General features: G+C 49.6%; 1 protein-coding gene across 1 annotated transcript in view; it reads left to right on the top strand.

The window, feature by feature from the left end:
* Positions 1-27156, top strand: part of MYO1D (myosin ID) — a 157790-nt gene that overhangs the window by 45249 nt on the left and 85385 nt on the right. The window contains exons 11-16 of the mRNA XM_038162881.1: positions 22-192; positions 4829-4899; positions 6738-6812; positions 8243-8375; positions 19043-19209; positions 24097-24304. Coding sequence (XP_038018809.1) covers positions 22-192; positions 4829-4899; positions 6738-6812; positions 8243-8375; positions 19043-19209; positions 24097-24304 — 825 coding nt within the window. The remainder of the gene's footprint in view (positions 1-21; positions 193-4828; positions 4900-6737; positions 6813-8242; positions 8376-19042; positions 19210-24096; positions 24305-27156) is intronic.

Here is a 27156-nt window from a genome sequence, read left to right as displayed (position 1 = left end):
CCTGTCCTTTGTTTCCTGCAGATTGATTATTTCAACAACCAGGTCATCGTGGACCTGGTGGAGCAGCAGCACAAAGGGATCATTGCCATTCTGGACGATGCCTGCATGAACGTGGGGAAAGTCACGGATGAGATGTTCCTCGAGGCCCTCAACAACAAACTGGGGAGGCACGCACACTTCTCCAGCAGGAAGGTAACCCACAGACCTCAGACCTTGTTGTCCTCTTCTGTCCCTTCCTCATGTTCCGAGGTGGAATGGAATGAGGAAAAGGGGTTATGGGGGGGGCTGCGTTGGAATCACTGCAACTGAGCATGAGATGAGGAGGCCGGAGCAGCTCCAGCCGCAGAGGAACCCGGCAGAGGGAGCTCCAGCACATCCAGTGGCTCATCCCTTTTATTCCGGGATAAAAGGAGCCTGAGCTCGTGCCTTGACATATCATGATGTCATCTGGAACCAATCGATACGCCGGCTCTGCCCACGTGTTGTTCTTCCCAGGCTGCTCTAATACATAGTGACAGTGAAATTATTCACACTCCTGCATTATTACAGCACCGTGATTTGGGCTTTTTTCATCCTCATTGGCTGCAGAACGTGCTCGTTTCCCACTGCACCTCAGAGCACCCAGGCCCCTCGCCCGGCTTTGTCTGGGCTACAATGGGCGAATTAAAAGGCTTCATTTATTCCTCACTTGGCAGCAGATTGCAAAATGGTCACCAGCCTGATTAATTTGAGAATCTTTCACACAGAGTAATCAAATGAGGGCCTCTAGTTTGACGTCTCTCTACTCAGAAACATTGTCTAAAATGTATGGCTCAGAGTGCTGGTCCCCCCTGCTCCCTCCCACCCCAGCACAATATTTTATGTAGGTCAGAAGTACCAAATTAGCCTGGTTGTGTAAGATATGTGCTAAAGGCTGCCTCCGTGAGGCCCGGGATAAACAATGGATCTGGCTGGGGCTGTCTGAGGAGAGGCCAGGATGAAAGTAAACCAAAACCACTTTTTCCTCCCAGATAATACTTTTCCTTAAATGCCCTTTTGCTGCAGCACACCTGATGCACACCTGCCAGGTGCACCTGAGCTCGGGGAGGGGGACAGGGAGCATGATTCCAGTGTTGACCCAGATTTCACGTGCCCGCGCGGTGACGTGGAAGATTCTGAGAAAACCCTCATGAAAACAAGTGTGGGGCCTGGCCTGGGCTCCTGTTTGAATACAAGCTGCTTCCTACTGGTGGGATGAAGTCTGGGATCCTCTGCAGTAGGGTGCTGGGGAGTGGTCCGGTTTCTGGAGCTGTCTGGTCAGGATGTGGAGAGAAGAGTTTGGTTTCTGTTCTGTCCTTGCTCCCACATGTGCCCAGAGGAAGGGGCTCTGCCACAGAGAGAGCAGGTGGTCCTTAAGTGCAGTGGCAGAAGGGGATGGAATTTCAGGAGGTGCTATGGGAGGCTATAAAATGAACATTTAAAAATAAAATCTGCTCAAGTCCTTGCCTTTGGGAGTCCCCTCCCAGCAAGGAGACATTAAAGGGCAGCATTGCCAGCTGCAGTGTTCCTCGGCAGGAGGTGGCGTTGTCAGAAACTGCCTGCACAGGCTAAAAGGGAGGCAAGGAATCCTGCCATAAATAATGTTTATGGAGGGGCTGATGGATCTGCCTGGCTTGCTAATTTCTAGTTAAATCAATAGAGCCTTAAAAACACTGACCCATAAACCTCTCAGCATATTATTATCTTTTCTCCCCATCTCTCTTATTATCTTTACCTCTCAGCAATTATTATCTTTTCTCCCCATCGCATCTCTGCAGACGTCCCAGCACCTCAGAGCTCTTCGGTCCCACCCAGAACTGCTGTGGGAAGCCTGAGCCTTCTGAGCCAGGCTTTTCTAACTTGGATTAAGACAAAGGGTTTGATTCCATCTCATGCCCTGCCCTTGCAGACTGCAGTGGTTCCATGCAGATCCTGTAAAGTTCCGCACAGATGAGAGCTGTTCGCAAAGAGTTAAAGTGCATGTGTTAGGAGCAGCTCCCATCCCTCAGCCCAGTTCATGCTCCACTGCTCCCTGCAGAGCATGCTGCACTCAGGCTTCATGTGGAGAAGCTCTAGGGGGCTGTGGTGCCCTAAATAGTCGTGTCCTACTTTGTGTACCCGGCTGCTCCGCGCTGCCGGCGCCCTTGTCCTGGGGAAGGCCAAACGAGCCAGGACAATGCTGGTTGACACTTCCACCAGCAGAATTTATGGCAGAATTTTGTGTTCCTGGAGCATGGGGTGTCCTCCTCAGGTTTGTCTAATGCTAATCTGGATGTGCAGATGTGCCAGCTGTTCTAGTGGCCCTTCCCAATATCACCATTTGTATCCTCAACCTCTCCAAGTTCCATTTATTTTCTGTTAATATTATACTTCTCAAGGATCATGTGCAGTGACAGACAGTCCATGAATGCCTCAATCTTCAAATTGTGGAGAGCACCAATCTCAACACACTGGTTGTGAAGGGAAGAGTATCAGAAGGTCCATTCCAGTCCACCTGGTGTTGTGTCTCCCGAGACACTGGACAGTGGTAAATGCCCAAGTGAGAGCCCAACACAGGACAAATGTGTACTGATAACTTGACATGCTCCCATTCTGCAGGAACCTGCAGCCCAGGACCCTCCTGGTCTTCTTGACAGGGTTTCTGTGTGGTCTTCTTGGTTTTTAAATCAACAAAGAATTCCACAGTTCAGATACTCAAGTGAAGAGCTCCTTCCTCCCTGTTTCCCTCCCTCCTCCCTTTTCCATTTTAGATTACACCTCTCACCTCCTAGTTTTTAAATGGCAAAACACAGTTCTCTTTGTCTTCCACTAGATCATCTCCATGTTTTTGCCATCATCTCTGGCATTTCTTTCCTTACCTGGGAAGCAGAGTTTGTTGGCTCATCCTCCCAGGGCAGTCAGTCAGCTGGGCATGGGGTTTGCCCTTTAAGCCTCTCCCAGTTCTCCGTGTCCTTGGTGAGATGAACAAGGGCTGTTAAGATCCCTGTTGAGTCAGGAAGGGATGGTTTGGGGCCCATCAGTTCCTGTGAACTTTGCCCTTTCTCAGTGGGAATCCCTGCCCTGCTGGGGAGTTCCATTTGCTCTGCTTTGCCCTCATTTAGCTCCGGGTGTCTCCCGCAGCTCCTCCCAGCCAGCCCTCAGTGATTGAGTGCCCCCACCCAGCCATTCGACCTTCCCCTTGCCCTCAGGTTATGGCAGATTTCAGATGCTGTGAAAGCACAGGCTCAGGGCAGGCTCCCACAGGATTCCCATCTTTCCAACACCTTTCTCCCGTCTTTACTCACCCTTGAGTGCTGTGAGCTGTCAGTGAGGAGCCTCATGGAAGGGCTCACAGAAAGCCAGGAAGGTTATCCACTGTATCAATGGACTTGCTGGGTTTTTTTCACTCATTTCCACTGCTTGGTCCAGGAAACACAGTGTTGGGACAGAATCACTCCTTTGGAAAAAGCCAAACCAGCAAACAACAAAATCCCTGATTGCTTTGCCATGGCTCCTTCCAGCCTCTCCAGAGCTGGATGAGCTTTCAGAGGAGCCTGTGCTGCCAGCTGTGCCCCTGTCTGGTGGCACAGACTCATTTCTGTTGCCATTTGGTATTTCCCCCTTTTGTTGACTTGCTGGTTTGAGCTGTGTGTTTGGGTGGCTGAAAAAAGCATTCCCCAGCCCCCTGCTTGTAACAAAGCTGCAGCAAGAAAAATGGCTTTGTTTCCCTGGTATTGCCTTGTTTCTTCATTTTTTCCTGTGTTCTGCTGCACCTTGGTCATCCATCATCTCTGCAGCTCCTGGTGTTCCCTGCTCCTGCCATGCTGGACTTCCCCCACCTCTGGGACCTCCTGGGGACCTTGGTACTCACACTCCTTGGGTTCCTCCTTCTGATTAATTTGTGTAAAATATATTCTGGTTTGTTCATCTGTTCTTACAGTTTGAACCAATCTATTTTGTGTTCTTGGACGCAGGTGAATTTTTGGAGTGTATCTCCCTGCTCCTAATCATCCTTCCTGCCCTGCATTTCAACCATGCTAATTTCTTCTTTTATTTCTCCAAGATTTTTTGTGGATAGCAGATATCTGCTCATAGCCCTTGGTGTTGTTAACTGCTGCCTGCAAAGGCTTAATTCATCCCCTGCTCCTTTTGCCTATAACAGAATCCTCATTCTTATCTCATGCTCCCTTTTTAATTAAGCCAACCCTGATGGATTTTTTGGCTCCTGCTATTCCTGAAGGGATGAGTGTGTTACAGCCACTGCTGCTGAACAGCTGCCACGTGGGCACTGGACATCTTGTGTTGTGCAGAAGGAATGGGATGGGATGGGAATTTGAGCCTGGAGCAGTGGGTCTGCAGGGGGTTCCCTGTTTGGGGGGTGTCAGATGACCAGGAGGGGTCTGGGGCTGAACAAGCCTTGCTGCTGTCACAGCAGTTGGCCCATTCCTCTGCAGAGGAGTTACACTGCAATGGCAAAAACACATAAAGGAAGACTTTAAAAAGTAATAAATTAACTCGTGGGTGCAATGTTTCTCTACAGGCACGAGTGTTCTTTTTGCATAATGGTGTTTCTGAGATAGTATCAATTTCTTCATAAAATTATAGGCTCTTGCAGCTTCATTTGTACAAGCACATGTTCTTACAGTGCATCCATGAAAACATTTTTCAGCAGTGGCTTTCGCATCTCTCCATGCAGATAGAAAATGGAATTCCTGTAGTTCCCAGTGCTATTTTAAAGGCAGGTTGCTCTTCCATGGAGCTTGTAAATCCAGGGGGGGTGTTTTAATATCAATCCATGGGTGGTATTTTAATGCATGTGAATTTGTTTCAGCTTTGTGCCACAGACAAAACGCTGGAGTTCGACAGAGACTTCCGGATCAAGCACTACGCCGGGGATGTGATGTGAGTTTCCTTCTGAAATAAAGCTGCACATTTTATTTTTGTCTTCCCAGCAGCTCTGAAGTGGTACAATATTCTGATTTACTGCTGCTTCTGGTGCAAGCCGGAATAGCTGTCACACACAATTACAGAGTGCAGCACTTGCTTATCAATTAAATCTTCTGCTGGTGCCTTGCTCTACAGAGTGGGAATTTGTACTTGGAGTGAAACAAAAGGAGAGCAAGGGGTGGGGGGTGAGGGGAGAGCTGTGCTCCAGGGGAAGAAAAAGGGAAAAAAGGCAGCAGTGTTTATGCAAGAAAGCTACACTGAGCTAATAAAGTCTGGTTTAGACATCTGTTTGGTGTGATTATATAACTCTGGCTTTAAATTCTCCAATCAGTTGGAGCAGGCTGGAAGCCCAGGGGAGAGATAACCTGCAGGAGGGATCAGGGCAGGAGGGTTGAGAAGTGCTTGCCTGGAGCCTGCAGGAGCAAGTGCAGGAGGTGACAGCAGTGGGAATGGAGAGTGAGTGGAAGTGAAGGATGCACGAGGTAGAGACCATTTGCTGGGAAAGCTGTTGTGTGGAATATCACTGGAGTAATTTAATGGTTTAGGATTTGTGTAACTTCCCATGTCCGAAGAAAGGGAGTTACTGGAGGAAGAATTAATGACTTCTTTTACCTTGGGATTAATTTTACCTTTAATTTCCAAGGACAACCAGTGTGATCAGACTGGAGCCCATATAGCACAAGCAGGTTATCTTTTGGAGTCTTTGCTGAGCAGTTCCCGACAGACATCCCTGATTTTAGGGGGTTTTGGAAGGTTCTGTCTTAGTGGCTGAACCTTCTGAACTGCCAGTGGCTGACAAATGGTAAAAGAAAACTGAAATGTGGAAGGAATCAGAGATAGTTCAGACCCAGATCTTACATGGAGCCCTAAGACTTGAGCTTGCTGAGGTCCTGGCACAGGGTTCCCAGAGCAGCTGTGGCTGCCCCATCCCTGGCAGTGCCCAAGGCCAGGTTGGACAGGGCTTGGAGCACCCTGGGATAGTGGAAGGTGTCCCTGCCATGGCAGGGGGTGGCACTGGAGGCCATTTAAAAGGTCCTATTCCATGACTCTGTGATTTGAGGATGGCTCCATACAGGGATTTGCAGGCTGTGGGTTGATCCCAGAGTCTGGAGGTTGGGTGCAGCTTCCCAGGGTGGCATCTGGAGCTCAGGAAACATCTGCATGGGAGTCACTGAATGGGGAGACTTTGGACCTTTTCTGTGAGGATAGAGCACTGCCTGCCTTGAGACCTGGAGAAGGAATGAAACCCTGCAACAGTGACCTCCTGCAGTGGTGTTCCTGTGGGAATAGAGGAAGGAAGGAGTCTCAAGTGTGTGTGTTTCTGTGTGCTCTGATCTCCAGGGCAGCTCCCAGTCACTACTCAGAGGCTGCTCTGGAACTCAGACTCTGCACTGAGAGAGGGGCAGACTGCACAGACTGAGAAACAAACCTGAATTTCTCTAGGATTTAATACACACACACACTCTCAGCTTGGAGACAGAATCCTGAGTGTAACTCCTGAATTAGGCCATCTGCCCCATGCCCAGGTGCTGTGAGTGTCTCAGCCAGCCCCTGCCCAGCTCCAGGAGCTCTCTGGAGCCAGGTGTGCTGTTCTGTGCTGGAGGAGGCAGCTGGGCCCAAGGAGCCAAGTCTCACACGCTGCTCCTGCAGCCATTAGGAGAGGCTGGGAGCAGGGCTGGATTAGCATCTGCTGTGTCTGCAGGGGTGCAGGGGTGCTGATTCCACAGCTACCAGCAGCTCACAGAAGGACTTTGCTACTTTGCAATTACCTCTGTTTTTCCTTTATTGTTTAGTTACTCTGTCACTGGATTCATTGATAAAAACAAGGACACTTTATTTCAAGACTTCAAACGCCTCATGTACAACAGGTAAGAATAATAATGAGGTGAATTTTAATTTGATTTATCAGAATCCTTCTTTTTGGAGTGATGCTATCAGAGACTCAGGTCTTCAGTGATTCTGTCTTCACTGTGTGTGAATAAACACATTGCTTTGGGATTTGATCTTTGTACATCTCCTGTGACCCAGAGGCTGTTAGTTGGATTTTTCAGGTTAAAGTCCATATTCTGTACATGTTTCTGTTCTGATGCAGCCTTTAATTGAACAGAATTTAAAGTGGTTTTTTTGAAACCAACTGATTGTGCAATCAAGATAGTGCAGAGCTTGCTTGTACTGCTTGATTTGTCATCAGCCCATTGCAGATTTACCATCACTGCTCTGTCTGTAACCAGTGCTAAAAATACTGGGGAGCTTTGGTCAACAACAGATATCCTTAGCCCCACCTAAAACACCCTGTTTTGAAAGAAAATGGGGAAATAGGTGTGAATCATTTCATGTCTTCAGTGATGTGAGAAGTGCAAACCATGAGGTCACATGTTGGGCAAGCAAAAGTTCCTTGAGAAGCAGATTTGAAATCCTGTCAGAATGTGGGTGGAAGTCCCCATGGAGCTGTTTTTCTTCATCTGGTATTAAACATGTCCTCATATTGTAATCTGCAGCTTTCAGGGGCTCTGCTCAGAGGACAGGGCACAAGCACCCTGCAGTGGTGGGCTCTGTTTAGCCGGACAGATGTTAAACTGGTCTGCAGCCCTTTGGGTTGCCTGGCTGTGCTCCCCTGAGCAGTCCCACTGTTCCTGTTTTCAACACTTCCCATTGACCAGAAACCTTGCAAAATATTTGCTGTGTGCTTTTATCAAATTTAGCCTGTTTTCTGTGAAGTCTCTGGAAAATCCTGTTCCCAAACACCACTTCCAGCACATTAAAGCCTGTGACAGATTGGCCATTAGATTGCTGTAAATGTGCTCAGTTTCTGTTTGCTCCTGAACCCTTGCCATCCATCAGGGCCAGTTTACCTCACCCTGAACTCTGCAGAAATGCAGGCTAAAGTGTATAAATTACTTTTTATATCAAGAAAGGTGCAGAAATGCAGCTTAAACACCGGTGACAGGTTCTAAGGGAGGGTGGTGTGGGTCTCGCTCTCCTTTGTGTTGATTAAATTCTTTCTGTTGTGGCAGTGAGGCAGCCCCTGCCTTTGATGGATCACTCTGTGGGATTTTCTCTGTCCTATTCCTGCACATCCTGATCCGAAGGGAGAATGTGCTGGTTGTTTTTCCAGAATGTTCAGTTGTAAGCTTGAACTTCCTCTTAAGAGCATGAAATGTTGTGCCCAGGAGTCTCACCCTGGCTGGGTGATGCCCTGGGAGCTGGAAGCAGCAGTGGGTCTGGGCAGAAACCAACTGTTGGATTGTCAGTGCAGTGGAAGTGCTGGGAGACTGCAATTAAAGAGATTCTCTTGTAGCTCCAACCCTGTGTTGAAGATGATGTGGCCTGAGGGGAAACTGAGCATCACTGAGGTCACCAAGAGACCTCTGACAGCAGCTACTCTGTTCAAGAACTCCATGATTGCACTGGTGGACAACCTGACGCTGAAGGTAAAGATTCCTGCTTCAAAATTGACTCTGACTTCTGATGAGAAGAGTGTGGCTTCTCCCTGGAGAGATTCCCACCTTCCCATTGCTGCCATCCATCAGGAACTAAGCTGATCAGAGGCAGAGTAGCCTTGTCTGTGCCAAACAGGCTTTGGCTGGGCAGGTCTGGAGGGAGGGTCACCTCCACCCCCCATGAAAAAGGTGGATTTTTGGCTCCTCCATGACCAGTGCATCTTTCACTCATAGAAAAGCCAGTCTGTCTTAGGTAATAATTCTGTCAAATCATGTTTAGCAAAGCTCTTTGGGCAGAGGGCCCAGAGGATGCTGTTCATGGTGGAGAGATTCTCTCTGGCTTCCCATGCCAATGGGAATGCAATACAGACAGACCTGTGTGAGTTCCTTCTTTCCTCCTCTTTGCCATGCCAGGGGGTGAGGAGGGAGAGCTTTTACTTCAGCCCATGTTTCAGTCTGGTGGTAGAAGGCATTGCTTGGGCAAGCAGCACATTGTGTGATGGAAGGTGGGGAAGGGAATGCTCTGCGAGGAGCTGTTGGAGCAGCACAGCTGAGCTGAGATCCCTGAGGAGTACTGGGGTGTTACTGGAGCTGGGTGGCCTTGCTGGGCTCCTGGCACTGCTGGGGGACAGCCCACAAGAGATGAACAGAGAGCCCAGGGTGCTGGGGTGTGTTCACATCCAGGATAATTAAGCAGTGAGTGCTCTGAGAGTCTTGGGAGCAAAGGAGATGGGTCAGAGCACGGCCACCCAGTGCTGGCTGTGCACAGGAGGAGAGAGCTGCCCTCACTTCTTCTTTCCAGAGTTAGGACATGAAATCACACCTGATTTATGGGGTCTCCCCAGAGGGTGCTGAGCACTGCCCAGGCTCCCCAGGGAATGGTCCCAGCCCAGGAGCAGTTGGACGATGCTCCCAGGGGTGGGATTGTTGGGGTGTCTGTGCAGAGCCAGGAGTTGGACTGGATGATCTCTGGGGTCCTCCCAACAAAGGACATTCTGTGATTCCATGATTCTGTGTTTTTGTGTTGCCGCACTGGAGTGGGTTTGATCTGAGCTCTGCAGGAGGGTGTGGGACCCACCAAAGCTGCCTGGAGGTGCCAGCTGGGCCCCAGTGGAGAATGAGCCCCGAGGCTCCCCACAGGATGTTTTGCCTCAGGGCTCCTGAGAAGATGCCCCTGTGAGCCCAGCCCAAGGCCAGGCCTTGCTGAAAAAGGCACCAGTAGTCAAAATTGAGAGAGTGCCTGTGTGGGCAGAGAGGAGCTTTCCTGGATGGCAAATCATGAGCTGCCAGAGCTGGGAAGGTGGCTGTGACCCTGGTGGGCACGGGGATGGACTTTAGTTTGTTTCCCAAGGAGCCAAAACTGATCTGATCTGTCCATCTTCCAAATAATCTGCTGGCTGGCCCTGTCCTAATCTGGTACAGGTGTCAGGAGCTGCCAAGAACCCAGGGATTTGCTTTGTGTTGTGAGAGGAGCACTTGTGGAAGGAAAAGTGTCTCCTTGGTGCTGCTGGCTGTTATTGCAGGTCTGGTCCTACAGAGTGGCCATGGACACTTGTGCCCAGCCCAGTGTGGGGAGCCTGAGGCAGCCCAGGAGGGGCTTCAGGACAGCAAGAATCACTGGGGGTGTTGTGGGGAGGGCTGTGATCAGGGCACAGCAGGGAGCTGGGAGCAGGCAAGTTCAGCAGGCATCCATGGAAAAACTTCCTTTCCTTGTTTATTGGAAAAAATTATTCCAGGCCACCTGGTAGGTGTAAAAATAGAATAGTTCAGAGAACGCTGTGCACTGTGGTGGTTTGAACAATCCCTGCAGCTCCCAGCAGGGCATGGAGAGTTTAAATCCCACCTTATCCATCTTGAATCAGGGGGTGCCAGCATTGCTCACCGAAGGCTGCCTGGCTTGGGTGGAATTAATTTACTTCAGTCCATTTATCATCAGTATCTCCATCATAAATACCCACCTTTGCAGGGGTAGGCACAAGCAGGAGCTGCTTCCAAGTCAAATTCACTGGGAGGTTCCTGTGTGAGTCTCAGTGTAGTCCTTTCCCTTTCTTCACCTGTCCTCAACTTTCATTGAGAAACTTGCATTGAAGCTGTCGGGTTTTTTTGTAATTTTCTGTTGAACAGCAATGGAGAAAAGAAGATTTCATTAGTGTTGAGATACCAGTGCTGATAAGCATAATTTAAACTCGGCGTGCTCCAAAACCAGATTTCATGGAGTCACAGAATTGTTCAGGCTGAAAAAGCCCTCTGAGACTGAGTCCAACTTATCCCCAGCATGGCCAAGGCCACCACTGACCCCTGTCCTCAAGTGCCCCATCCACACCTTTTTTGAGCACTTGCAGGGATGGGGACTCCACCACTGCCCTGGGCAGCCTCTTCCAGGGCTTGACAACCTTTTCCATGAAGAAATTTTCCCAATATCCAAACTGAGCCTCCCCTGAGTTCCCCCTCATGCTGTTCCTGTTCCTTGGGAGCAGAGCCCAACCCTACCTGGCTGTCCCCTCCTGCCAGGGAGTTGTTTTGGTGAGACCCGTCCTGCAGCCAGGCTGGTATCACTTTAAAGGGTCTAAATTTTGGGGAGGTTCCTTAGATAAGTCCCCTGAACACAACCTTTGTGTACTTCAGGCAGTAATTCAGAGTGCAGACAGCTTGTGTCTGGCTGCTGTGCCCTGAGTATCTCTGTGAGGTGACTTTTGGGACAGTTAATGATATGTACATGTCATTAGCAAGCCAATAACTGGGTATTCAGGCCATGCCAAGATGCTGGCTATGCACAAAGAACTGGATGCTCTGCCTCAGTCACTGCCAGTCTGGACACTTGGCTCTTCCTTCTGCTGGGCTGGAAGCACTGCTGGTGAAGGCACTCTCTGTTTTGGGTACACCATCCCTGCAGTTCCAGGTGCTCTTTTCCTTTCCTGGGGCTGTTACTCATTTTTCCCGTGCTGAATTTGGGAATGAAGCTGCACTAGTGGGGAATCAACAGTGACACTCTCTGTGTGGCTTGGCTGTGGCTTGGACCCTGCAGGACTCTTTTGGGAAGCCTGTGGTCACAGCTGATGGAAACAGCTCTGAACACAAGGTTGCACAAAATGCTGAGCTCTAAGGATGTCAGAGGAATAAAGTTCCTCAGGGGAGGTAACACCAGTTCACGTTATTCTCGGCTGTTTCTCAAAAAAACAAGTTGCAGAGAGGCTTGAGTTTTGTGCAGCTGGAGCTGATGGTTTATTGCCATTTCCTGGTGTGCCCAGTGCATTCAGTGCTCCTTGTGTCACCTGGGCTGCTCTGCCTCGTGCTTCTCTGAAAACTCCTTTAGACACATTTATATGCTCGGTTTCTGTAGTCCTCAAGAGAGCTGCAGCCCAAGAGCTCCTCTTTCTTGATGTTCATGTTCCGCCTCCCTGGAAAGCTGCAGGGTTTTTGGCTGTAGCAAGAGTATCTTTAAACCCTCCTTTGGGGGAATAGTCTCCAAGAGTGCCAATTTGAATAACAATAATCTTGGAATTTTAGAATTGTCAAGGCTGGAAAAGACATTTAATGAAGATCATTGAGTTCAACCATCAGCTCAGCACCACCAGAATATCAGAGTCTGTGGCTGCAGTGGCTGCAGCATTAAAGTTATTTATCTTTTCTGCTATTTAAAATAACAACCTTTAAAATACTCTCTTTTTTGCTATTCTGGTTTCAACCTGAATTTTGGTGGTGAAGCAGAGCTCTGCAGTCTCTGACAGGAGGGGCAGGTTACTGTTGAGGTTACTGGGATGTCTCAGGAGCTTCCCTAGGGTCAGTGCCATGGCACTGGTGTTTTTGACAGTGCAGGGGCTGTTCTTAAAACCGGTTTTAATTTCAGCTTCTGCAAACACAAGTCCACATGGAGACACTGGAAATGTGGCCAGAAATGCCACACTCCTCCAATCCTGGGGGCAGTTTTGGGGCTCCCATAACAAGAAAGACACTGAGGGGCTGGGGGTGTCCAGGGCAGGGAATGGAGCTGGGAAGGGACTGGAGCCCCAGGAGAGGCTGAGGGAGCTGGGAAGGGGCTCAGCCTGGAGCAAAGGAGGCTCAGGGGGGCCCTTGTGGCTCTGCACAGCTCCTGACAGGAGGGGACAGCCAGGGGGGGTCGGGCTCTGCTCCCAGGGAACAGGGACAGGAGGAGAGGGAACGGCCTCAGGCTGGGCCAGGGGAGGTTAAGTTGGATATTGGGAAAATTTCTTCATGGAGAAGGTGGTCAGGCATTGGCACAGCTGCCCAGGGCAATGATGAAGTCCCCATCCATGAGGGATTTAAAAGTCATGTGGATGTGGCACTTGGGGACAGGAGTCAGTCCCCTGTGGCCTCAGCAGTGCTGGGATCAGCTGGATTTGATGATCTCAGAGAGCTTTTCCAGCCTGAACAATTCTGTGACTCCATGAAATCTGGCTTTGGAGCACACAGAGTTTAAATTGTGCTTATCAGCACTGGTATCTCAATGCTGCTGAAATCCTCCAGATTTCCAGAATCTTTTAGGCTAAAGCTTCCTGTAGGTAGGAAAAAGTACTGTGTTTTTTCCAAAACCAAACCACTCCAAACAAAAACTGGCTTTTCCAGCTGCTGTGTGCCATTTCTCAAGAACATGTTTTACTGCCCAAGCCCTTTCCTCTGTGGTGGATTATTTTGGGTGGCTGTCCTGTAAATCCTGACACAGGAAGCCCTGTGGCTGCCCCAGCTGTGACTGGTGATCTTCTCTGAGGACTCTCTGGACATGCATCTCCTCCTTATTTCTTTTCTTTTTTCCCTCCTCCTCTGTAACTCCTTTTGTCTGACTCTTCCTTCCATCTCTCCCCTCTCCTATCCAGGCTGACAGGCTTCACCTCTGCTAAGTTATTCTGTCATCACTGTGACTGATTGGACACATCCAGCACAAATTTGTCTGTCCCAGCCCTTCTCTCATGTAAGGAGCTATAAAGTACAGAAAAGAAACCCCTCAAGAAAGAATTTGTTTAGGGTGCAATGGCTTAAAACTGCTTTTGGTTTCTTTTTAACACTTAAAAATCTAAAAGTCACTCAGCTTGATGGAAAAGTAAAATCAGCTGCAATTAGACATCTAAAGAGCTTTCAAAGCTGGGCCTTTGTGTCTCTGCATTTCAGTTCTTCCTTTTACAAACTGCAGTTCTCTGACAGCAAGAATGGGAGCTGCATAATTATCCCCCTGAAGAGCTGGGGCTTGGGGATTTGGAAGCATGGAATAATCTACTTTAGAATTTACTCCAAGAGCTGTCGTTTCGGAGAGGCTTTAATTACACTGTAATTGCACTGGTAGATGATCTCCTGTCTGTGCAGGCACTTCCCATTCCTGCTTTCCAGAGGATTTCAGCCTTTTTATATCAAATGCAGGCGCAGTCACTGCCCTTTGTGCTGGACCTGAAGTCACAGATTGGAGGGGTTTTGAGGGGTTTTGCATTTGTGAGTGGCAGAGCTGTGCCTGACAGCCCAGCCTGTGCTGGGGGATTCTGTGGCAGCCCTGGGGAGCAGCTGAGAACTGGCTGCTGCTGTGGCAGCAGTGAACGAGTGACACTTCTGGAATTCCTGCTCCTAATGACGTGTCCAGAGAAGCTGTGGCTGCCCCATCCCTGCAAGTGTCCAGGGCCAGGTTGGAGCCACCTGGGATTGTGGAAGGTGTTCCTGCCCATGGCAGGGGGTGGCTCTGGGTGATCTTCACAGTCCCTCCCAACCCAAACCATTCCATGGTGCTTTAATTTGGATTCCCTCTTCCCGAGGCATTGCAGTTCTGTGGATTGCATGTGGAATATTTGTGATATCAACCCCCTCAAGGGATTTAGATGATTTATATTCATCCTGCCACCAGATGCAGCACAGGGCAGGTCTGGCCTGGCCTGGCACCATCTGGTGTTGGTGGCCCTGCTCCTGACACAGAGAGAGGTTTGTCCCTCATGGTGTGGATGGGGAAGTGGCCCAGGGTGAAGATCAGCAGGAGGGGAAGGGGAAAAGTGCTGCCCATTCACCTTCACAGCTCCGGGCTCTTTCCCAGCACCCAAGTCCAGGTGTAATTCAGAGTTCTCTGTCTATCCCACATTTCCCTAACCATTCCCAGTCAAATGGCAGCCAGGTTTGAGCAGATCAGGGCAGCCACACACACAGCAAGTTCTGAGAGCTGCCAGGAGACTCTTGAGTGAATGAAGAGCCTTGGAAACTTTCTCACCTTCCACGCAGAGAGGATTTCCAGAAGAAAGTCAAAAAAACGAATATGGAAAGATCTTAAATCTCTTAAAATTGTACCAACTTATTATGTATCCCCTTTCTCTCCTTAAGAAAAGGAGAACAGGTGTCATTGGGATGGGCTGAGTTGATGGGAATGATCTCTACAACCCCTGAAAGGAAGGTGCAAGCAGGTGGGGGTCAGGCTCTGCTCTCAGGGAACAAGTGACAGGAGAAGAGGAAACAGCCTCAAATTGTGCCAGGAGAGGTTTAGATCGGATATCAGCAGAACTTTTTTTACTGAAAGGGCTGTCCAGCGCTGGCACAGCTGCCCAGGGCAGTGGTGGAGTCCCTGGAAGTGTTCATCCCTGGAGGTGTTCAAAAAAGGTGTGGATGTGGGACTTGAGGACATGGTTTTGTGGTGAGCTGATGGTGGTGCTGGGTCAGCAGTTGGATTTTGTGATCTTAAAGGTCTTTTCCAACCTTAATGATTCTGTGAGTCTGTGGGTTGCCGTGGCAGAGGAAAGGGCTCAGTGGTGGTGACCTTGGAGACGACCTTGCACAGAACTGAGCTGTTGCTCATCTGCCTGGCGTCTCATCGTGGAATCATCATGGAATGGTTTGGGTTGGAAGGGGCCTCAAAGCTCATCTCGGAATCATGGAATATGATTTGGAAGGGACCTCCAAGGATCATTGATCCAACTCCTGCCCTGCGCAGACACCCCAACAATCCTCCCCTGTGCATCCCTGAGAGCATTGTCCAAATGCTCCTGGAGCTCCTTTGGCCCTGACCATTCCCTGGGGAGGTGTTGCAGTGCTGATCATCTCATTGCACCCCCTGTCCTGGGCAGGGACACCTCCCACTACACCAGGTTGCTCCAAGCCCATCCACCATGGCCTTGGGGGAGCCGTGTCCGGGCTGCTCCCTCCTCTTGAGCCCCTGCTCTGGGAGGAGCCAGCGAGGAGCGCTGCCCTGGGCTCAGCTGGGAGCTGGTCCCTGCTGCCCTGGGAGCAGGGACAGAGCCAGGCAGGGCTGGACAGAGCCAGGAGCTGGTCCCTGCTGCCCTGGGAGCAGGGACAGAGCCAGGCAGGGCTGGCCCTGGCCGTGAGCAGGTCCTGGCGCACCCGGGGAGCGCTGCAGTGGCTGGAGAAGGGAGGTGGTGCAGGAACGGAGACTGCCCACACATCCTCCTGCTCCTGCACTCCTCGCACCCATCCCTGCTCCTGGGCTGCTGCCAGGAGGGTGGGCAGTGCCAGGATGCTGCCAGCTCCTTGTGGGTGCTTGGCTCAGCTCTTGCTGTCTATTGCCACCCCAAGGACAGCGCTCCTGGAGCAATCACAGCCTGGTGCTGCTGATCCCATCCTGAGGAAAGCAGGAAACCTTCCAGCCCAACAGCTCCCCTGGAAGTGTGGGAGAGGGATTTATAGGGAATTCTCCAAGCCTGGCAGAAGGCTCACACAGTGTGCATCTGTGTGCAAAGCTGGAGATAAGAAATGCTGACTTGGAAATGCCATGGAACAGGACGGACATTGCTGAGAGAGAAATGGAGCTAGGAACAAGTTTCAAAGGATGGCCTTGCAAATGACACTGGATACTTTGGAGAAACAGAACTGTGAAAGAAGCATTGTAATGGCACCCACGAGGGGTAATTTTAAATTATTGCCTTTAAGGTACTTAAGGCCAAGAAACACTTAATAGTGAATTGTAATTAGGAAATAGTTGGCTTCTGATTGTGTGAATGTGAATTATAACATCTGTATTGTCTCACCCTTCACATGAGACTGAAAATGGAATAAAAGTTTTTAAAACACCTCTCAGTTGCCCCATCTCTGGCTCAGGAAAGGGCTTAGTCCAACATGGAAGATGCAGTGGCTTGTGGCAGCTTTCAGGACAGGAGGCTCTGCTTTCCAAGGCCTGCCTCTCTTGGCCCATTCATGGCTCACACTCATCCCTGGGCTGCTCCAGGTGCTGCCAAGCTTCAGGTTGTGTCAGGATTAGCCAGGACAGCCATGGATGATCCTGTTCCCTTAGCATTACTGAAGGGAAATGACAACCTGGGGCCTTTCATAGTATCCTGAGTTTGGGTAAGTGACCTCAAATCATAAAAATAAGGCTGAATAGACAAATCATAGAAAATAGGGCTGAGGGGGACCTTGGGAGTGCAGCAAATTCACCTCCTGTTTGAGGACACCTCTGCCTGTATCTTCCTTTTGCAGACTCTTCTCCCCACTGATGGATGTTCCCTCCTTCCCACAGGCATTCTGTTCCCACTCCTTGTTTTCCTGAAGCTTAATTTGAATTTTTATACTGAGGTTAAAACCATGACTTCTTTGTCCTAAAGCTGAATGTTTACATTTCCTCATATCTATCCTTTAAATACACAAAATCTCCCACCAGGGGATTCTGTGCCTCCTTGGTCCTTGTAGGCTAAACCCACAATTCCTCTGAGTCGCATTTGCTGGATTTTTGATCTTTCTTGTTCTTTCTTGCCTTGACTCACATTCCCACTTGAACGGCAGTGCCCAGGCTGCAGGAGATGCTCAGAGAACTAGAAGTGTGTTGGGTTTTTGTCTTGCAATTTCCTGTTCCTGTGTCCTTTCCTAGAAAAACATGGAAACATGGATTTGCCTCACATCAGCTGGAGCTTCTGGATCTCCTTTGCATCAGGGGCAAATCAGTTTTTCATTCTTTATTAACCAACTCTTTCTGCTAAATGTGGAGTTTTGCATTTGTTCTCACTAAATCAATCCCATTTTTCCCGCCCAGACCATCCCTCCCCTTTGTCACCACTGTGGGTTCTTGATGCCATCCAGGAGTGCTGGAACAGAGCAGGCTCCTCTGGAGAATTCCTGGGCTTTCCCTTTTGGGATCCCTCAGGTTCCTCAGGGCAGTGTTAGAGGTGGTTTCACAGCCATTTGCTTCATCTGGTCCACATTGCTGAAAGGTCGTTGCTGGTTATCAGCTGTGGTTATCAAAGGTGACATTTTGTCACATGAAGATGACACCCAGGCTGTTTTTCTCCCTTTATCCCCGTGTCAGAACTGCCTTTGGAATGCTGCAGTTTGTGTGCACCTGTGGTGTTCTCTGACAGTCTCTGGCCATACTGGGCCCTACTGGGATCCTCTTGGAGTTCTCTGAGGCTGAGGCTGGGAGGGCTCTGCCACCTGCAGGATGTGCCACTCCTTTTGCAAGGGCCACTGAAACAGTTTTATCTGTTAATGTTAGAGGAGTACCATTTGAAAAGCCACAGTGGGCTTTAGATGACATTGTGCCAGGGCAGGGCCAGGCTGGATCTCAGGGAAAGGCTCTTCCCCCAGAGGGTGCTGGGCACTGCCCAGGCTCCCCAGGGAATGGTCTGGAGGCTGCCAGAGCTCCAGGAGCTCTCAGGGATGCCCAGGGTGGGGTTGTTGAGGTGTCTGTACAGGAGTTAGACTGGCTGATCCTTGAGGTCTAACTCAGAATGTTTGTGATTCTCTGATTATTAATTGCTTTTCCACACACCAACAAAGTTAGAAGTGGGATAGCCAAGGCCAGCCATGAAGAGGAAGAAATGAATGAACTCCAAAAGCCAGTGGGATGAAAGTACATAAGTTTGAAAGCTTTGTAGCCACCCCTCAAGGCTACAGATCATATTGGCCTAAACAAAAACTACCTTTAATCTCATAAAAATGAAAGCAAACGTCAAAATGCTCCAACAGTGCTGTGTGTGGCTTACCTCAGGGTGCAGGAGGGCTGGCAGGAAAAGGAGTGTGACCCCGTGGGACTCACCTGGACATCCAGGGTCAGCCCCAGCAGCGCAGGGCAGGACTTCTGCAGGGTGGAGTAAAGCCACCCATCCCCATTCCACCTTCCCTGCCCCCTGCAAGTCCCAGGTGGTGCAGAAAGAGGAACTCACATGCTGGTGGCCTGTGTTTGTTCTGAGGAACGGGTGGGCTGGAGGCAGCTGCGTTTGGGGCTCCATCATTCCCGTTGTTCAGCTGTGTTGGAGCTGGGGGTGTTGGGCTCAGCACAGTGATGGAGTGACCAGGCTGCTTTTGGAGATGATGCAGGCAAAGCCACATCCAGCAGGACAGTGAATTCCATGAGTTCCATGGGTTTGATATCTTTTCTGAGGACTGTTGTCCTCACAGTGGGGAAGGAGGGGGATGTGGTGCTGGGCGGGTGCACAGCAAAGGCCAGTGGAGCTCCAGTGGGGAACACTTGGCTCCTGTAAGGAGAACATTGAGTCACAGAGTCAGCCAGGGTGGAAAAGACCTTTGAGTCCTTCCTATGACCTGGCACCACCTTGTCACCCAGACCATGGCGCTGAGTGCCACATCCAGGCTTTCCTTAAACACTGTTATTGTCACTTCTGATTGTGCTGCGCAGCCGGACCTCGCGGGCTGGACTCACAGCTGCCGCAGGGAGGGTTGTGTCTGCACACGAGGCGTTCTGCCGGGGTGACACTGCTGTCCTCTGTCCCCAGGAGCCCTACTACGTGCGCTGCATCAAGCCCAACGACAAGAAGTCGCCGCATCTCTTTGACGAGGAGCGCTGCCGGCACCAGGTGGAGTACCTGGGGCTGCTGGAGAACGTGCGCGTGCGCCGCGCCGGCTTCGCCTACCGCCAGACCTACGAGAAGTTCCTGCACAGGTGAGAGAGGCTGCCTGCAGCAAAACCAGGGACCCCGACCTAGGGAGAGATTGGCAGCTGACTCCTCAGAAGGCTGAACAATTGCTTTATTAAAACTGTATTATTATTGAAACAGGATGACCCCCGTGGCAGGGAGAAATGATGAGGAGGACTCCATCTTATCAGAAGGATAATTTATTGCTTTGTTATACTATATTATTCTATACTGTATTACATTACACCTAAACTGAATCTGCCAAGCACTCGACTCTGCACACAGCTGCACTCATCTCCTGACTGTCAGTGACAGTCCCCACACACACACACACACACCTGGCCCCGACAGGCCAAGGAAACAAAACACCATCACTTTGGGTGAACAATCTCCACATTGCATTCTACTTTTGCCCAAACACAGGCACAGCAAATGAGATAAGAATTGTTTTCCTTTCTCTGAGGTTCAGAGAATGTGAAACCCAGAAATATCCTTGGGAAGAATTGTGCCTTGCTTTTCTCTGTGAAGAGAAATGTGGCAACATATTATATTACATTAATACTATATTAAAGATGTACTATACTATACTAAATTACATACTAAAGAAAACTTGTGACTGTCTCCCAACAGTCAGGACACAGCTTTTTCTCCAATTGGCCAAGGGAACAAAACAATCCTCAGCAGAATCCAATTGACAAATCACTTCAGGTAAACAATCTTCCTAACACATTCCACATGTGCAAAAACAACAGAAGCAGAGAAGAGAGATAAGAATTGTTTTATCTTCTTCTCTCTGTGCTTCTCCAGGAAAAATCCCGTGAGAGAGAATTCTCTCTCTCTCTCTCTGTTCAGAGAATGTGAATGCCACAGGCTGCCAGGCACTGCCCAGCTCCTGAGGCTGTGCTTGGTTTAACTCAGCTCCTGGACAGGCTGATACAGATCCCCCAGGAGTGTGGATGCCCTGTTTCTGCTGTGCCAAGGTGGCTGCTCTGCTTCAGCTGTGCTGAGGTGCTGCTCAGGCTCAGCTCCTTGTCTGCTGAAACTCACTGGCTGTGTTAATCTGCAGCAGGAATGTGTAATGAGGAGCTTCCCCCGAGTCTCACCCTAAAACCTGAGCTAATTAACTGGTGTTTTCTCTCTGAATCAGCTAATTGTTGTAGCCAGAGGTGGTGTGTCTGGGGGAGCACATGATGGTGCATGGTGACATTATGTGGGAGAAACCCCTGGATTTTAAAATGGAAAGTCTGAAAAGGGGATGGTATCATGACCCCATTAAGTGTGGTTTTGGTTCTTCTTGCCCTCTTAATTCCTACCAGACGTGTGACAAATGACATGCTTTAGATTGAAATTTGTCTTAAGGCTCCACTAAATTAACGTGGGCCCTGCAAGTTCAACCTGCTCTGATGGAACAGTGAATGGAATTTTTGTTCTGTTATTGAATCAGGTGAGAAAAGGGCTGTGATAATAGAAAAAAATTAAACTGTCCAAGCAGGTGGGATGTCATGAGTTAGAAAAAAGTGCTGTGAAAGATCCTTTGCTGTTCACAGTCGAGATTTGCCTGGATATATCATAATACCCAAGGTGGAATTAAAGGCTCTGGCTTTCTAAATCCAGTCTGCAGTGTTGGGGTTCAGTTTCCTGAACCATTCTGCAGTGGATAGAGTGTACTTTCACCTCACATGTGGAATTCATTACAATTTACTCTTAAGATTTGTATAATCACTATTAATATAAACAGCTGCTTTGTTTTTCATGAATGTTTGATGAGGCCTGTGAGCTCCAGTCCCACAGTGTTTGCAGCCAGGAAACCAAACCAGCACATGGCAACTGCTTCAGCTTCTGGGCTGCTGGAACAGGAGTCCTGCCCAGCTCTGGAGTGGGATTTGACATCCAGAGCGAGGGATCAGACACTGTGTGTGTGTGTGTGTGTGGTGCTGCTCCAAGCCTGGTCTGCAATGGCTTTTCTAAATTAAAAAAGGAGGAAAATAAAAGCAGAAAAATACCTTCTCTTTCTGTAGGAGAAGAGTTTGTTGATATTTAGCCCTAAATCCTAAGGTAGGTGATATCTCCTCTCAGTAGGGAATGAAGTAAAGCACAGTTAAGACCATTATAAATGTCCTTCTCAAGCTTTCCTTGGATAAAGAAAACCTTCCTTTGAGCTCTGTGCAAGCCAGGCTACCCTTTCCAATTTGAAGTATTTTCTGTTGGACCAGGGCAGGCTGTCCCTTCCTGTGATCATGGCATCATCCAGTTGGGTGACACACATGGCACTTACACAGATGGGGTGCATTCTCTTGGTTTAATCTATAAATTACCATTAAAAAAAAAAAGCTGATTGGGTTTCAGGAAGGGGTTTGTGAGTGTAACCCAACCCTTTCCACACAGAGGCATCCATATGCCTACTGCAGGCCATGTCAAACATAGCTGGGAATCAACGCTGAGAGCTGTGAACAGCAGGCTGGGAAGGGACAGGGAGGCCCAGCTGCAGCTGCACACCCAGCATTGTTCATTAAAGGTTCACCATTTAGTGGCTTCCAGAAATCTTGGTTTTTAGGAGAGCTGAACTGGGAGATGTTAGCTCCAGGAGCAGCCTCAGTGGCTGTTGGGTGTTTCCATGGGGAGGTACAGAGGGGAAGGAGAAACAAAGGTGTTTGGAAGGGGGTGTTCCATGTCTGAGTGACCTTGGGAGCTGTGGGGATCTGCAGGCAGGAGAGGGGCAGGGCTGTGGTGTCAGGGAGCAGATTTATTCCAGACCCTGCCTGGCTATAATTAGCACCAGGCCAGGACTGTGAGTGGCTGTGGCATCCAGGCCACCCATGTGCTGCAGGGAAGGAGTTGGTGCCATTGTGTGACACCCGTGGGGACAGTGGGAACAGAGGGACAGCTGGGATGTTCCACCTGCTGTGCCTGGGAGGGAAGGGGGGCAACAGCACTGGGGTGTCTTTAATGCCTGTGGGAAGGAGCCAGAGGGTTTAACACTTGGATTAACACTTGGGGCAGGTTTTCAGTGCTTTGACATCCCTTCTCTCCTGAGCTCCTTGATGGGGCAGGCCTGGCTCAGAGCCTGGGTCCCATCCTGATCCATAGCCTGGATCCCAGCCTGATCCATAGCCTGGATCTGAACCTGATCCATAGCCTGGATCTGAACCTGATCCACAGCCTGGGTCCCATCCTGATCCACAGCCTGGGTCTCATCCTGATCCATAGCCTGGGTCCCATCCTGATCCACAGCCTGGATCCCATCCTGATCCATAGCCTGGGTCCCATCCTGGTCCATAGCCTGGGTCCCATCCTTATCCATAGCCTGGATCCCATCCTGATCCATAGCCTGGGTCCCATCCTGATCCACAGCCTGGGTCCCAGCCTGGTCCATAGCCTGGATCCCATCCTGATCCATAGCCTGGGTCCCATCCTGATCCATAGCCTGGGTCCCATCCTGATCCATAGCCTGGATCCCATCCTGATCCACAGCCTGGGTCCCAGCCTGGTCCATAGCCTGGATCCCATCCTGATCCACAGCCTGTTTCCCAGCCTTGTTCCCAGCTCGAGGGGGTGCACTGCCAGTGCTTTCCTCTTTTATTTTTTGTTTTTCCTAACAGAACTGTCTCGAGGTGAGAGCTATTTCCCAGTGAGTGAACTATTGCAGGAACATTTTCCTGATGAGAAGAGGGCAGAGAATCCAGTGTGCAGCACTGATGTCTGTGGGTGTGAGAGCAGGAATGCTTTTGCCAGCACGTGCTAAATCTGCTCCTGGGAGTCTGAAGGGAGGTTTTTAATCCTGTTTATTTATCAGTGAGATCCCTGTAACCCCCGGGGATGGTGTTCCCTGCTTCAGCACCTCCATTGCCCCCTTCCAAAGGCTAATTTGATGGATGAATGGGCGCTGGGATGTGTTTCCGTTCAGGCTCTTCCGAGCCTCCTGCCGTGCCCCTCCCAGGAAAAGGGGTGTTGTGAGGCCGTTTGAGTGTACCTGAGAGCTGAGAGCGTGTGAAGCTTTGAGATCCACGCCTGCCTTGGCTGGGGGCTTTGAAGTGCGAAGTAGCTGCGCTCGCTTAGTGCTTGTTTTATTTAAAACACGGCTGCGGGTTCCATTCCAGGGAAAACGTCTATTTCAGCTCTTATTATGTCCATAAATCTTACGCAGAAAATTCACTGTTGCTTTTTGCAAACGCCTGTTCCCCTAATCAGCATTTCCTGGGCTGGTAAACCTTACAGAGCTTGGGCTGATGCCGGTGCTTCAGGTTTGATTTGTAGATGTCTTTTTTCCAGTCTGCATTTCTCTGTACTGGAAAATGGAGTTTGGAAGGTGAGGATGGGAGGAGTGGCTGACCCGCAGTTACAGGCAGTGTTTGCACAGACTGGGGCAGCCAAAGCTCTGCTGTGGTGGGAAGTGACACAGTTTGTTAGAACTTACTCCCAAAGTGATGCATGAGAAAAAAATATTTGCAGAATTTTTGAATCCAGGTTTTCTGACAGAGGAATTGGTTGCAGGTGGCTTCTCATGCAGAATGTGAACAAAACAATGCTTTCCTTCCTTACAAAAAAAACCCCAAACCCAACAAAACCTAAGCAAACAAACAAAAATTAAAATTGGATACTGAAGGTGTGAAAAATGGGACAAATCTGCAGGAGGCCAATGCTGAGTTTGTTCCCTTGCATCAGTTCAGTGCTGATGGATTGAGCTCCTCCCGATATTATTTTGCAGTATCTCACAAAATCATGCATCTTCTGTAGTAATTTTCCTTGTATTTTGAGGTTCATGATTCCCACAGAGGATGTCTTCAGACTCTTCCATCTATATTCAGTTTTATAACCATTTAACTGATAATTTTTTCTAAAACCAGTGGAAGTTTGCCCTTCTCTAGCACCTTGGTGGCAAGCTCACATTTGCAAACGGTACCTTTTAATTCCAGGTACAAGATGATCTCTGAATTCACTTGGCCCAACCACGAGCTCCCCTCAGACAAGGAGGCTGTGAGGAAGCTCATCGAGTGCCACGGCTTCCAGCACGACGTGGCCTACGGCAAGACCAAGCTCTTCATCCGCACGCCGCGCACTCTGTTCACCCTGGAGGAGCTGCACGCCAAGATGCTCGTCAGGATCGTCCTCTTCCTGCAGAAGGTAAAGCTTCCACTGCCTCGGAAGCTCAGCTCGAGTTCCTTACACCACCCTCGCTCTCCTTTCTGGCTCTGTTGCTGCACAGGTTCCCGACAGCTGCACTTTGGTCACTGCTGGATTTTTTTAGGGCTCTTTCCATGGTGCTCTCTGGAGCCTTGGTGTGGTGGGAGCTGTAGCACCTAAAAAGGTTTCGGAACAAGGGTGCCCCCGACGAGGGAGAGGAATGATGAGGAGGACTCCATCTTATCAGAAGGCTAATTAATGACTTTATTATACTATATTATTCTATATTATATTGCACTATATTACATTACATCTATACTGAACCTGCCAAGCACTCGACTCTGCACACAGCTGCACTCATCTCCTGACTGTCAGTGACAGTCCCCACACACACACACACACACCTGGCCCTGACAGGCCAAGGAAACAAAACACCATCACTTTGGGTGAACAATCTCCACATTGCATTCTACTTTTGCCCAAACACAGGCACAGCAAATGAGATAAGAATTGTTTTTCTTTCTCTGAGGTTCAGAGAATGTGAAACCCAGAAATATCCTTGGGATGAATTGTGCCTTGCTTTTCTCTGTGAAGAGAAATGTGGCTACAAAAAGGTGTTTAAAACTGTTTTAAAAGTTGCTCTGTTCTCAGTGGAAGGAGGATGCCTGGGAGCTTGAGAGACTTTTGTGGCTGAAATGTGGAATCACAGAATTCCAGGCTGCTTTGGATCAGGAGGGACTTTAAAGCCCAGTCCCACCACGCCCTGGCACAGGGTGCCCAGAGCAGCTGGGGCTGCCCCTGGATCTCTGGAAGTGCCCAAGGCCAGGCTGGATGGGGTCAAGTGGAGAGGTCAAGTGCAAGGTGCCCTGCCCATGGCAGGGGATGGGACTGGGGGAGCTTTTGGGCTCCTTCTAACACAAACCATCCCGTGATTCTCTGGTGTTAGCACCTCCTGAAAACTGTGTGTGAGCAAGATCTGTCTGGCAAAGAGCAGAAATGGTGGGCCTGCTTTTGCCCTGCCAGGCAACGTGGATTAATTCAAGACTTTTAGAAACTAATTTGTTAAAATGTGTATCTTGTGTGAAATTCTTGGGACCTGGGAAAGAACAGAACCTCTGAACCCATTCCTGTCCCTCACAAATAGAAACTGCTGACAGATGGGTGTAAAAACTTGACAGAACAAAAGCTCTGCAGGGAACACAGGTTTGCACAAACTCTCCAAACCTGGCAGGCTGAATGGGGAAGAGCCTGAAGGAGAAGTTCCCCCCGGAAGCTCTGAGTTCTCTGGAACACTCATATTTGTGGTGTCTGCAGTGCATTGGACGTGATTCCCTTCCTGGAAACCCAAGCAGTTTGACCAGGATGGGAGTCTGGGGTTGGCCTCTTGGTATTTGTTGTGCTGAATGGTTTGTATTTAGTAGGGAATTCTGCACCTTTTGTGTGCAGTGGGTTTTTCTGGAAAGGCCAAGCTCAGGCTGTGGAGGATGCCAGCCCTGCCTTTCTCTGAGCTTTGTGGTTCAGAGTTTTGTTCCCTGTTCTGAGCATGTACTGCTGCTGAGCTTCCTTGGACTCTCAACATCTCCTACCTTCTTTCCCTGGAATGGGGAGCACTTTTCCATCTGTTTTATTCTTTTGGGCTGGCCTGGGGCTGATCTCTGGGGCTCCCATGCCCCCTGGGAGGTGCTCCTGGATCCTTAGCTCTGCTTCTCCCGTGCTCACCAGGGGTTCTAGGGAGGAATTTCCTGCCTGGAGCCACTTCCATGCTTTCAGGGACATCACAGGGCCTCTGCTCCAACCCAGAGTCTCTTTCTCCCCAGGAATGGGTGAGCTAATGAACTCCTTGTGGAATAAAGCTGCAGGAGGGACTGCTTGCTCCCAGGTGACTCCAGCTTTCATATTAAACCAGGGAGCAATTGAGGGGTGACCTTTTTGGAAATTGCAAGGTGTAGCTACTGGAGAATAATTTCAGAGCCCCAGGCTGTGTTGCTGTGGGAGCAGATCATGGCTCAGTGAGCTCCAAGCTCCTCCCTCAGACAAATCCAGTGAGAGGCACAATTTTAACAGCAACTTGCCAATTTTGTGAGTTTGCTGCTAGCTCCAGAATTACATTGTCTGGGCTGGATCTGGAGTGGGCTCAGCATCAAAGACAGCAGGGCTGGAAGATAAATAACCTGCTTGGGTGTAATGGATCGAGTCCTTTGCTCCACAAGCAAAGGGTTTTGCTGCAGTGGGTTTGTGTGGCATCAGGTGTAGAATAACTGTGGTGCTTCTGGGGGTTTCCTTGTTGCCACAGTCAGAAAAAGGGACAGACATTAAAATGCTGGTGTACGTTGTCCTGTGGTTTCACAAACCTCCCTGCCCAGTGTCCTGCTCTCTGTGGGGTGAGGAGGGACCAACATGAGTCTACCTGAGGACTGGAGCAGCACATGGAGGCATCTTTTTGTTCTTTTTCTGCAAGAAATCTTCAGGGGGTTCTAACTTACATCATAAAGAATCATAAAAGACAAACTCCTTCTCCAGTGCTCAAGGTACTGAGGACTCTGCAGAAATCTGGATGTCCTTCTGGAGCTCCTTCCCTGTAGCTGAACCCTCTCTGCTCTCACTCACTGGAGGTTCTTTAACCACGCTCTCAAATGGGGCTGCCAGGGGGATGCAGAGGAGCTTTTCAGAGCCCTGGAGCTCACAGCTAAACCAAGAAACACTCAATGAATCACCGAGTGCTTATTAAACAGCCCATCAGCTAAAGAGAAGGTGTTGAGCTGGTATCCATAGGTATGGATTAGAGATCTTGTACAGTGTTAAATCTCCCTGACAAAAGCTTGACTTGGTCTCCATTTTCAGTGTTTCTCTTG

The sequence above is a fragment of the Motacilla alba genome, chromosome 27 (assembly GCF_015832195.1).
Source record: "Motacilla alba alba isolate MOTALB_02 chromosome 27, Motacilla_alba_V1.0_pri, whole genome shotgun sequence".
Classification (NCBI taxonomy): domain Eukaryota; kingdom Metazoa; phylum Chordata; class Aves; order Passeriformes; family Motacillidae; genus Motacilla; species Motacilla alba.
The sequence above is the reverse complement of the archived record's forward strand: the minus strand, read 5'-3'. Positions and strand labels throughout refer to the sequence as shown.